Raw genomic sequence first — 12,740 nt, 5'->3', positions numbered from 1 at the left:
TCGGATCGGGTGACGACGGACACTACGGTCCGTCATCATCCGATCCCCCATAGGGGAGAGCGGCGCTCTGACAGGTCCGTAGCTGCACAGCGTGCAGCGATGGACCTGTCATCTTTCTGCTCAGCGGGGATCGGCGGAGCGATCCCCGCTGAGCCAGTGGGTGTTCACGGAGCGGATCATCACTGATCCGCCCCGTGTGAAAGAGCCCTTATGCTCTGAGCTGCGCTCTGGAGTGCCATAAATGTAAACATTCAAGTGCAGCAAAAATAATACTCAGCCCACCTGAACCTGCGACATTCACGTTTCCATTCCTGCCACCGACGTGGTAACTTTTCCGGCAAGGCTCCTCTTCCGGCTGTATCCGAAGGAAGTTATTAGGATTTAGAATCACAAAGCCTGCCAAAAAAAAAACATAATCGTTTGTAAAGATAATAGAAAAGGTGACCCTTTGTTTGTTCTTTCTTGCTCTTGAAGTGTAAGTTGAACTTTTCACAAAAAATAAAATAAAAAGGTGAACACTGCCGCACCCACCCCACCCCCTCTCTGCGCCGCTGCATGAGCAACAGTCTGGGGATTTGAAAGCTCCACTCCTCTTCCCCGTCTTCCCTTCCAGGACGGCTAACAATTGCCTCATTTGCAGCAAATTTCAAAGAGGCAGGGTGATTGGTGACAAGAGGCTGAATCGCTCACTATCACAGTCTTCATTTTGGCATCGAATTTCGATTTAGTTTTAATCATAGTCTTTTGACTAAAATGCCATTTTAGTTTTTGTCGTATTTTTGTCATCTGAATTGTTTTGGTTTTAGTCGTATCTGAATTGTTTTAGTCGTATCTGAAGTTGACTAAAATCTCCAGTACATTTTAGTCTACTAAAATCGAATGGGTTTAGTTAAATTGTAATGTATTATTTAAGCATTTCTCTAGAATTTCCAAACTCATTATACACTCATGGAGTAAAAAATCTAATAGCGTTATTATTTCTGGTATTAAGGGTTGAACATGCACTACAGACACAGATTTATCTGTTGTGATATGTAAGTTTTAGTCATATTTTAGTAATCTGAATTATTTTCATTATTTCAGTCAACTAAAATATTGTTAATTTCATTAACAAAAATATTTTCGTCGATTAAATTAACACTGGTTTAGTCCCTGGATATTTCACCAAAGCCCCCCCAATGGGGCTCCTAAAAAAAATTAAAAATATAAATAAATAAAACTGAAAAAAAAATTTAAAAAATAAAAACCTACTGACACTGTCCTCTGCCCTACTGACCCCATTCACTACCCTATCCACACCTTCCACTGCCCTACTAACACCAACCTCTGCCCCACTGACAGCCACTGTCCTACGGACCCCGTCCACTGCCCTACTGACACTGTCCACTGTCTTACTGACCCCGTCCATCACCTTACTGACCCCGTCCACCGTCTTTTACTGACCCCGTCCACCGTCTTTTACTGACCCCGTCCACCGTCTTTTACTGACCCCGTCCACCGTCTTTTACTGACCCCGTCCACCGTCTTTTACTGACCCCGTCCACCGTCTTTTACTGACCCCGTCCACCGTCTTTTACTGACCCCGTCCACCGTCTTTTACTGACCCCGTCCACCGTCTTTTACTGACTCCGTCCACCGTCTTTCACTGACCCCGTCCACCGTCTTTTACTGAACCCGTCCACCGTCTTTTACTGAACCCGTCCACCGTCTTTTACTGAACCCGTCCACCGTCTTTTACTGACCCCGTCCACCGTCTTTTACTGACCCCGTCCACCGTCTTTTACTGACCCCGTCCACCGCCATACTGACCCCGTCCACCGCCATACTGACCCCGTCCACCGCCATACTGACCCCGTCCACCGCCATACTGACCCCGTCCACCGCCATACTGACCCCGTCCACCGCCATACTGGCCCCGTCCACCGCCATACTGGCCCCGTCCACCGCACTACAGGCCCCGTCCACCGCACTACAGGCCCCGTCCACCGCACTACAGGCCCCGTCCACCGCACTACAGGCCCCGTCCACCGCACTACAGGCCCCGTCCACCGCACTACAGGCCCCGTCCACCGCACTACAGGCCCCGTCCACCGCACTACAGGCCCCGTCCACTGCCCTACAGGCCCCGTCCAGTGTCTTACTAACCCCGTCCACTGCCTTACTAACCCCGTCCACTGCCTTACTAACCCCGTCCACTGCCTTACTAACCCCGTCCACTGCCCTACTAACCCCGTCCACTGCCCTACTAACCCTGTCCAATGCCCTACTAACCCTGTCCACTGCTCTTTTGACCATGTCCACCGTCTTACTGACCCCATCCACTTTCTTACTGATTCTGTCCACTGCCCTATTGACTAACACCATCCACTGCTCTACTAACACCCACTTCTGCCCTACTTACACCAACCTCTACCACTGTCGTCAACTTAACACTGCACTATCATAAAGCTAAATTTTTCATGCAATGAGCCCTTACAATTAAATAACAATAGAAACAGATCATTGATTAGGAGGCCTGGGTTGTATTCCTGCTTTTTGGGGGAGTTTACAAGCCTGTCGGAGATACAATACCCAGTGAAATTAGGATGCCATGAATTTCCTTGATGACGCCAGTGTACAGATCCTTCTGCCATCCCTCCAACAGCTCCCACTCCTTTTCCGAAAAATAAACCGCAACGTCTCTAAATATCACCTAAAACAATGAAAATGCAAGAATAATAATAATAATCCTTGTTTTATAGAAACCGCAATTCAAATTTATTTTAAAAAAATAATGATCGTATGATCATAGCATACATGGAGAGCATGCAAAAAAAAGCCCCCAGCCACAACAACCTGTTTCAAGTGAGACATGCCCTTTAAACTGGTCCTGAAGGTAAACATTATTTTACCTTAATGCATTCTCTGCAATAAGGTATAAAACCTTCTAAGGGCAGCCCCCACCCCCTTTATACTTACCAGAGATCGATCTCGATCAAGCGATATGCATGAGAGCAGCAGCTCTCTCGGTTCTCTCCTTCCTCATTGGCTCAGAGACAGCAGCAGGAGCCATTGGGTCCCACTGTTGTCAAACACAGCCAGTGAACAGAGAGTGAGGGGGGGGCACTGCTACTGTAAAGGCTTTTTTTTTTTTTTTTTTTTCTTAACGCAGAAAATGCATTAAGATAAAAAACTTTTTGCCTTCACAACCACTTTAATTTTGCAAAAATTTTGTTTTTCATCCAGGCACAAAGAGCAGGCACCTATAGACAGCCACACAAACCTACCGCAGCCTCTAAGGCCTGGTTCACACCTATGCATTTGTTTGGTACGTTTTGCAGAAATGCACAACAGTTCATTTAACATGGTTTCCTATGGGACACATTCACATCTAAGCTTTCTTCAGCCGCTGCGTTTTTGTAAAGGGTCAGTGACATTTTTAACCACTTCAATACCGGGCACTTTCGCACCTTTCCGCCCAGGCCAATTTTCAGCTTTCAGCGCTGTCACTTTTTAAATGACAATTGCGCGGTCATTCTACACTGTACCCAAACTAAATTTTTATCATTTTTTTCCCCACAAATAGATCTTTCTTTTGGTGGTATTTGATCACTTCTGTGGTTTTTATTTTTTGCTAAACGCATAAAAAAAGACCGAAATTATTTGAAAAAAAAAAAAAATTTTTGTTTGTTTTTGTCATAAAATTTTGTAAATAAGTAAGTTCTCTCCTTCACTGATGGGCACTGATAAGGCGGCACCGATGAGGTGGCACCAATGAGATGGCACTGACGATGGACACTGATGGACATTGATAGGCGGCACTGATGGGCACTCATAGGTGACACTGGTGGGCACTGATAGGCGACATTGATGGGCACTGAAAGGCTGCACTGATGGGTACTTATGGGCAGCACTGATAGATAGCACTGCTGGTCACTGACAGGCGGCACTAATGGGCACTGAAAGGCGGCACTGATGGGCATTGATGGGCACTGATGGCTGGCACTGACACTGAATTTCACGGATAGGCTTCACTGGTGGCACTGGTAGGCATTTTCACTGGCACTGATTGGCATTTCCCTGGTGGTCTAGGGTGGCATACCTGGTGGTCCAGTGTGGTGGCCATCCCTGGTGGTCCTGGCGGCATCCTGGTGGTCCTGGGTGGGCATCCGAGGGGGGGGGGGGCTGCGCTGATAAACAATCAGCACAGACCCCCCTGTCAGGAGAGCAGACGATCAGCTCTCCTCTACTCGCGTCTGTCAGACGCGAGTGAGGAAAAGCTGATCAACGGCTCTTCCTGTTTACATCGTGATCAGCCGTGATTGGACACGGCTGATCACGTGGTAAAGAGTCTCCGCCAGAGACTCTTTACCTAGGTCGGAGTTGTGGTGTGTAAGACTGACACACCGCAACAACGATCGCCGCGATGCGCGCACCCGGGGGCGCGCAGCGGCTTGATATCCTGAAAACGTCATATGACGTCCGGTCAGGATGTCGCAACCACTTTGCCATATTGCTATATGACAGGCGGCAAGTGGTTAAACGCAAAATGGTTATTTTTTTTTGCTTTTTTTGGTTGAATAGATTTCAATGGAGAAGCTGCAGAAAAGCATGTAGTGCGTTTTTGCCGCGATTTTACTGCGATTGTGCATTTTTTAATCTGCCCAACAACAAAATTGGCCAAAAAAAGCATAAAAAAAATGCTAAACGCAAATCACATGTGCAAAAAACGCAAAACACACAGCAAAAAGGCACTGCAGAAACGATCAAAAGCAAACTGCATAGGTGTGAACTGAGCGTCATACACGGCTGTTAGGGGCCAATGTCAGGGCTGTTCTGCCAAACAAAGCTTCAGAATATCAGCAAGCAAGCGCACACCTCAGTCCAGGCACTTTATATCTAACGGTATGTTTGTGTACAACAAACTACCATATTTCATTTCTTACAGGTTTATAGCAACATGCACAGTAACTGAAGCTTGTTCATTGTAAAAAAAAGGAATAAGTAATCGTAAAAATGGTTCCCGGTTTATAGGCGGCTTTAATGTGAGCGCATGTAAACAGGCCACTCCTTACAGATCTGCACTATTAAATAGCAGAGCATGGAAAAGGAATGCTGGAAAGACTTGTTACACCTTTTCTAACACGTCTACAGTACAAACCGTTTACATTTTGCTTTTCTATAAAGAAATACTTTTCATGGGATGAATCAGCCTCTCTTTACCTCAGAGGAACCCTTGAAATAAGGGGGGGAAAAATGCCCCATACACTGGTGGTGAGCAGCAAGGATGCCACCCTTATAGACCGTTTAAAAAAAAAAATCTTTGGTGCCATGCTTGCTGGCTCTGCCAAGTGGTGTTGGTCCTGGAACTTTGCAGGCACCATCAGATGAGAGGTCAGTCAGTCATAGCTCAAGGAACCCCTAGTAACCTCAAGAGGAACTCTAAGGTTCAATGGAACCCTGGTTGAAAATGGCTGATACAGACAAATCGTACTACGACACTTGAAGACCAATTCATTCCTTTCAGTGTCTATTTTGGAGCCGGACCTTCCAATGACCAATCGGCTAACTGCTACAGTCCTGACAAGCCGTGTCATAATAAATATACAGCTCACTTTACTTGTGATGGTCAGTGAGAAGAATACTCCTCACATTGGGGGTCAGTGGGAAGAATGCTCCTCACATTGGGGGTCAGTGGGAAGAATGCCCCTTACATTGGGGGTCAGTGGGAAGAATGCCCCTTACATTGGGGGTCAGTGGGAAGAATGCCCCTTACATTGGGGGTCAGTGGGAAGAATGCCCCTTACATTGGGGGTCAGTGGGAAGAATGCCCCTTACATTGGGGGTCAGTGGGAAGAATGTTCCTTACATTGGGGTCAGTGGGAAGAATGCCCCTTACATTGGGGTCAGTGGGAAGAAAGCCCCTTACATTGGGGGTCAGTGGGAAGAATGCCCCTTACATTGGGGTCAGTGGGAAGAATGCCCCTTACATTGGGGGTTAGTGGGAAGAATGCCCCTTACATTGGGGGTCAGTGGGAAGAATGCCCCTTACATTGGGGGTCAGTGGGAAGAATGCCCCTTACATTGGGGGTCAGTGGGAAGAATGCCCCTTACATTGGGGGTCAGTGGGAAGAATGCCCCTTACATTGGGGGTCAGTGGGAAAAATACTCCTCACATTGGGGGTCAGTGGGAAGAATGCCCCTTACATTGGGGGTCAGTGGGAAGAATGCTCCTTACATTGGGGGTCAGTGGGAAGAATACTCCTCACATTGGGGGTCAGTAGGAAGAATGCCCCTTACATTGGGGGTCAGTGGGAAGAATGCCCCTTACATTGGGGGTCAGTGGGAAGAATGCCCCTTACATTGAGGGTCAGTGGGAAGAATGCCCCTTACATTGGGGGTCAGTGGGAAGAAAGCCCCTTACATTGGGGGTCAGTGGGAAGAATGCCCCTTACATTGGGGTCAGTGGGAAGAATGCCCCTTACATTGGGGGTTAGTTGGAAGAATGCCCCTTACATTGGGGGTCAGTGGGAAGAATGCCCCTTACATTGGGGGTCAGTGGGAAGAATGCCCCTTACATTGGGGGTCAGTGGGAAGAATGCCCCTTACATTGGGGGTCAGTGGGAAGAATGCCCCTTACATTGGGGGTCAGTGGGAAGAATGCTCCTTACATTGGGGGTCATTGGGAAGAATGCTCCTTACATTGGTGATCAGTGGGAAGAATGCTCCTTACATTGGTGGTCAGTGAGAAGAATGCTCCTTACATTGGAGGTCAGTGGGAAGAATGCTCCTTACATTGGCGGTCATTGGGAAGAATGCTCCTTACATTGGTGATCAGTGAGAAGAATGCTCCTTACATTGGTGATCAGTGAGAAGAATGCTCCTTACATTGGAGGTCAGTGAGAAGAATGCTCCTTACATTGGTGATCAGTGGGAAGAATGCTCCTTACATTGGAGGTCAGTGAGAAGAATGCTCCTTACATTGGTGATCAGTGAGAAGAATGCTCCTTACATTGGCGGTCATTGGGAAGAATGCTTCTCCTTACAGATTGAAAAAAAAAGATCAATGGTGTCAGTGGGAACTTATCTGAGAGGCAGAAATTGCTCATTGCTCAAGGAACCTCTAGTAACTTCTGGAGGAACCCTGGTTGAGCAAGGCTGGTCTACCATGGCTCCCTCCATAGAAAATAAATTGCAGCACTACAAATAAAACTCCTCTGAGCAGATAATGTTACAATATTGAAATGAACAACAGTCCCACTGGATCAATTAATGATTGGGTCACTCAATGGAAACTCTCCATCACAGATGGTATTAAAAACTTCCCTGTGTTTGAATCAGACAAATTGCCAACTGACCAGAAATCAAAAACTGCCTTCATAAAAAGTGCAGCAAAAGTGTCTTAATCTACAATCTCAGGGATAGCATTCTACATCTTCAGCTCCTAGTAGACTGGTCCATTCATCCCCTTCAATGGCTCGTTCTCATTAATCCTCAGAAAAAGTAAAAGTGCAGTATTATTTTGAAAAGCATAAGCTGGTAAACACCCGTGAAACAAGCGTCACACTGTGCAAAATGCGTCCAAACTCCAACCACCACCCACATGCAGTGCGCACTCACCGCCAATAAATGCTGCCAGATAAATGTGCAGCAAAAAGCGTTTCACATAAAAAAAGATACAGGCATCCATCCTCCTCTTTATAGATCTATCTTCTCACTCAGGGCGTACGTACAGGGGTTGTGATTGTGACCTGGTCCTTTGCTCTAGGGGGCCAGTGCGACCTGACCCCCCTGTGCACCTGAGTAGGGGGGCGGCGGTAGGTAGAGGAACCGATCCCTCCATGCAGCTGCTGAATGCCCGCTTCTCCTCCTCATTCAGCGGTGGCAGGAGAGAAATTAAACGATCGGTTCCTCTATATGCCACCCCTGTCCTCTCTCCTGGTCCCCCTGTGATGTCTCTGGCCCCCTGTGTACTCTCTCCCAGCCCCCGTCCTCCCCCGCAGTGCTGCTGGGTTCCTCCCTCCCTTCTCCCGCTGGCTGCTGCGGGGGATCTATCAGGATGGAGAGCAGGGAAGGAGCCGGTAAACATGTCATTCACCGGTGCCTTCCTTGTCTTAATAAATAGTACTGGCCACTGACTTTTTTTTTTTTTTTATTAATTTATAGCTGAGGCGTAGTAAACTGTATTTACTATGTTTCAGTTTATAAATGAATGGGAAGCTCTGTACAGAGCTATTCCCGTCCATTCATTCTGTGCTGCTGAGGCTGCAGAGATGGAGCTTGAGGTGTCCTCAATCGCCTTTCTATGAGTTAAAGGTGAAACATTGGGAGGTCTGTTTAGCCCCCTGATATTTCACCAAAGCCCCCCAACGAGGATCCTAAAAAAAAATAAAAATTAATATAATAAAAAATAAAATTGTAAAAAAAATAAAATAAAAATGGTAAACAAATTAATAAAAAAAATAAAAATAAAAAACTACAGACACCAGTGGCGGAACTACCGGGGCCCCAAAGGTCGCACTTGCGACTGGGCCCTGGCATTCCACCACTGTGGGGGGACCCCAAGACAGCAGGAAGAGGGCTCGCTGTGGGACAAAAATTAAGGGTTCCATGATGGCAGTAAAGCGCCCCTAGATCAGCGGAAAGGGCCCCCGGCCGGGGGGCTCTTCATGGTTTCTTGCACTGGGGCCCTGAAGGTTCTAATTCTGCCTCTGTTCTCACTGGGGGCAGTGCTTCACTCTTGTACTCAAACACCATCATAAGGCAACAAAAAGGAAACCGCCATAGAGCTTGGCATTTACAAAACTTTTAGCAAGCAGCAGAAGCATATAGTTACAGAACATCTCTTAAAGTGTTACTAAAACCACAACAGTAAAATCAGTCAATCAATCAATCAGTCTGTATATGCAGTAAAGCATGCTTGTTATACCCCTTAGTGTTGAACCTAAGGGGTTAATCCTCTGCATTGTGTGAAAAGACTATTCGATCCTGTCTTCTCTAATCATATCCTTCTTCCACTGACTTAAAAAAATAACCTGATTTTACAGAGCTTATGGCGTCAAGCTGCACATGCTCAGTTTGGTGTGTATTGCTAGAGAGGTTTTTTTTCTTTTTCTTGGGAGGGTACATGTGATCAGCACAGGGCCAATCAGCACTGTCCAGACACAGGGACAGGGGTCCTGGATTTTGATAGGACAATTGTGGGAGAAATGAAAACGGGACAGGGCCGAGTCATACAGTCTATGGCCGCCGAATGCTGGACTCGGGAGCGCGCCCGCAAGGTAACCTCCGGGACAGCGCTTCTCCTAGGGCGTTATCTGATGTAGGGAGGAGCTGCGAGAGCCGCCGGGGGACCCCAGAAGACGAGGATCGGGGCCACTCTGTGCAAAACGAGCTGCACAATGGAGGCAAGTATGATATGTTTGTTTAAACAAGGAAAGATTTTGGGGGGGATTTTTGGGGGTGCCAGGTAAGGAAATTACTTTTGATACTCCAGTTTGTAAAAAATAACAAAAAGTTTATTACATGAAAGACAAGTGTTAAAAGAGTTTTTCACCCTTATTTTTGGATAGACTCCGGTTATATAACCCCATTTGGGCTCCTTTTTTGGCCAGATCATTTGTATGCTACCTAGTGTCTGTCACCTACTTGGCTCAACACCAATTCGCAGGTAAAAAGATCTCCCTTTGGAGGGCTGATGGGTATTGGGCACGGCGGCCAATATAGTATATTGTATATATGATTATTTCTGTATTAAATTTATTGAAATGTTTCTAACTGTATTTTGTTTTATGCAGTACTACATCTATTTCTCAAAAACATCCCCTGAGGAAGCCCTAACGCGCGAAACATGTCGGGTTAAGTCACTCCAATATCACTGTAGAGTGACCAATTTTTCCATCTGACTTGACCTTTAGATGTTCTCTTGTATCTGCATACTTGGTGTTAAAGCCAAATCTTTTAACGCTTGTCTTTCATGTAATAAACTTTTTGTTATTTTCTACAAATTGGAGTATGGAAAGTAATTTCCTTACCTGGCACCCCCAAAAATCCCCCCAAAAATCTTTCCTTGTTTACATATAGCAAAGCTTTGAACAGGAGGATCTGGATGCCGCACACCGGATAAAGTTGAAAAATTATATCATCAAAAATACAAGACAATCAGGCAGGATGTACAGGCTCAGCTGACGCGTTTTGCACTCGTGATTGAGTGCTTACTCATAGCTTTATCTGGTGTGCGGCATCCAGATCCTCCTGTTCAAAGCTTTGCTCTACTTTGCATTTAGCCAGCACCTGGGACTCTTCACCTCTGAAGGATTCACATCAACTACACACCTGGGTTCAGATCTACCTGAGCGGTGAAACACTCTCTTTGTTTACATATACTTACAGGGATGTTGGTGCCATTTTCTTGACAATTGTCGCCTATCCATATCACCATTTCTTACTATGATATGTTTGTTATTTTAAAAAAATAAAAAACGAACCCTTACAATCACTTTAAAATAGCATTAAAATAAAAAAAAAATAAAAAATAGCCACTGACACATCAAACACCACCAATCGGTATTTGTGGAGTTTGGACATGTTTTGCACAGTGTGACGATCGTTTCATGGGTATTTATCACTTTACACTTTTTAAATAATACTCCATTATATGGTCTTTTATTTTTTCTGCCGATTCATGAGAATGAGCCATTGAAGGGGATGAATGGACCAGTCTACTAGGAGCTGGAGATGTAGAATGCTATCCCTGAGATTGTAGCTAAAGGCTCTTTTGAAGGCAGTTTTTGATTTCTAGCGAGTTGGCAATTCATCTGATTCAAACACAGGGAAGTTTTTAATAGCATCTGTGATGGTGATATGTGATCTATTGAGTGACTAAGAACTGACCCAATCATTACAGCGGACTTTAATTGATCCAGTGGGACGGTTGTTCATTTTAATATTGTAACATTGTATGCACAGAGGAGTCTTATTTTTTATCACTGCAATTTATTTTTATTGTTCATTATAAGGGTTTGTATTTAGCCTTCATTGCAAGCAGATCACTTTCATTTAAAGTTGTAGCGCTGGCTTGTTTATATTTTTCTCTTTTACATGCTTCATGGTGCCTGCACATTCATTTTTCTCGAATCCTTCTCTATGCCGCTGGGATGCCAGGAATGGACTGCATATCAAGAACCAAGATTTCCACTCCAATTGGACAGCTGGGCGGGATGTGCTCAGCCCATACACACCATACCCCAGTCAATGCTTTTATTAGCAGATTCAAAAAGTGCTGGAAATTCCAGGGCATCTCATGGGCTGACAACGCTCTCTCTGTGGCACCAAAAATCCTATGTAGGGTTGTCAGCCCCGCCCAGTTTCCTGAAAACGCAAGCAGTGCTGTCATTATTACTCGAGTCCTCATTTGGTGGACTACAAAACATCCCCTTTATGTTTTGGGGATAAGAAGGTGGCAGGCATTCTATAGTCTAGAAAAGGGTGTCTCCAAACTTTATAAACAAAATGTATTGTCCTTTGAACTTTAGGGGGGCCAGACTGAGGCCTGTGGAGGTAGAAAAAGCGCTGGCATCAGTGGCCTCAACTTGGTGGTCAGCTGGAGCAAAATAATTGCATAGCACCTGTGGTCAGGAGGATGGAGAGTGGGAAAAAATAGTGCCCCATCATTGGTGTCAGTGGGAGGAATAGTGCCCCATCATTGGTGTCAGTGGGAGGAATAGTGTCCCATCATTGGTGTCAGTGGGAGGAATAGTGTCCCATCACTGGTATCAGTGGGAGGAATAGTGTCCCATCATTGGTGTCAGTGGGAGGAATAGTGCCCCATCATTGGTGTCAGTGGGAGGAATAGTGTCCCATCATTGGTGTCAGTGGGAGGAATAGTGTCCCATCACTGGTATCAGTGGGAGGAATAGTGTCCCATCATTGGTGTCAGTGGGAGGAATAGTGTCCTATCACTGGGAGGAATAGTGTCCCATCATTGATGGGAGTGGGAAAAATAGTGCCCCATCATTGGTGTCAGTGAAAGGAATAGTGTCCCATCATTGGTGTCAGTGGGAGGAATAGTGTCCCATCATTGAGAGGAACAGTGTCCCATCATTGGTGTCAGTGGGAGGAATAGTGTCCCATCACTGGGAGGAATAGTGTCCCATCATTGATGTCAGTGGGAGGAATAGTGCCCCATCATTGATGAGAGTGGGAAAAAATTGATAGGAGTGGGAAAAAATAGTGCCCCATCATTGGTGTCAGGGGGAGGAATGGTGTCCCATCACTGGGAGGAATAGTGTCCCATCATTGATGTCAGTGGGAGGAAGTGTCCCATCATTGCTGTTAGTGGGAGGAATAATGCTCCATCGTTGATCTCAGTGGGAGGAATAGTGTCCCATCATTGGTGTCAGTGGGAGGAATAGCGCCCATCATTAATGTCAGTGGGAGGAATAGTGTCCCATCATTGGTGTCAGTGGGAGGAATAGTGTCCCATCCTTGGTGTCAGTGGGAGGAATAGAGTCCCATCATTGGTGTCAGTGGGAGGAATAGCGCCCATCATTAATGTCAGTGGGAGGAATAGAGTCCCATCATTGGTGTCAGTGGGAGGAATAGTGTCCCATCATTGGTGTCAGTGGGAGGAATAGAGTCCCATCATTGGTGTCAGTGGGAGGAATAGAGTCCCATCATTGGTGTCAGTGGGAGGACTGGTGCCCCAACATTGATGTCATTTAAAAGAATTGTGCCCCATCATTGGTATCAGAGGAATAAAT

At 46.0% G+C, this 12,740-nt stretch overlaps 1 protein-coding gene across 1 annotated transcript in view; it reads right to left on the bottom strand.

Moving 5' to 3' along the window:
• Nucleotides 1-12,740, bottom strand: part of LOC141111357 (uncharacterized) — a 66,052-nt gene that overhangs the window by 24,972 nt on the left and 28,340 nt on the right. The window contains exons 3-4 of the mRNA XM_073603582.1: nucleotides 2,572-2,692; nucleotides 283-396 (exon numbers count right to left, since the gene is read on the bottom strand). Coding sequence (XP_073459683.1) covers nucleotides 283-396; nucleotides 2,572-2,692 — 235 coding nt within the window. The remainder of the gene's footprint in view (nucleotides 1-282; nucleotides 397-2,571; nucleotides 2,693-12,740) is intronic.

The sequence above is a fragment of the Aquarana catesbeiana genome, linkage group LG10 (assembly GCF_042186555.1).
Source record: "Aquarana catesbeiana isolate 2022-GZ linkage group LG10, ASM4218655v1, whole genome shotgun sequence".
NCBI lineage: Eukaryota > Metazoa > Chordata > Amphibia > Anura > Ranidae > Aquarana > Aquarana catesbeiana.
This window is presented reverse-complemented; position numbering and strand designations above follow the sequence as displayed.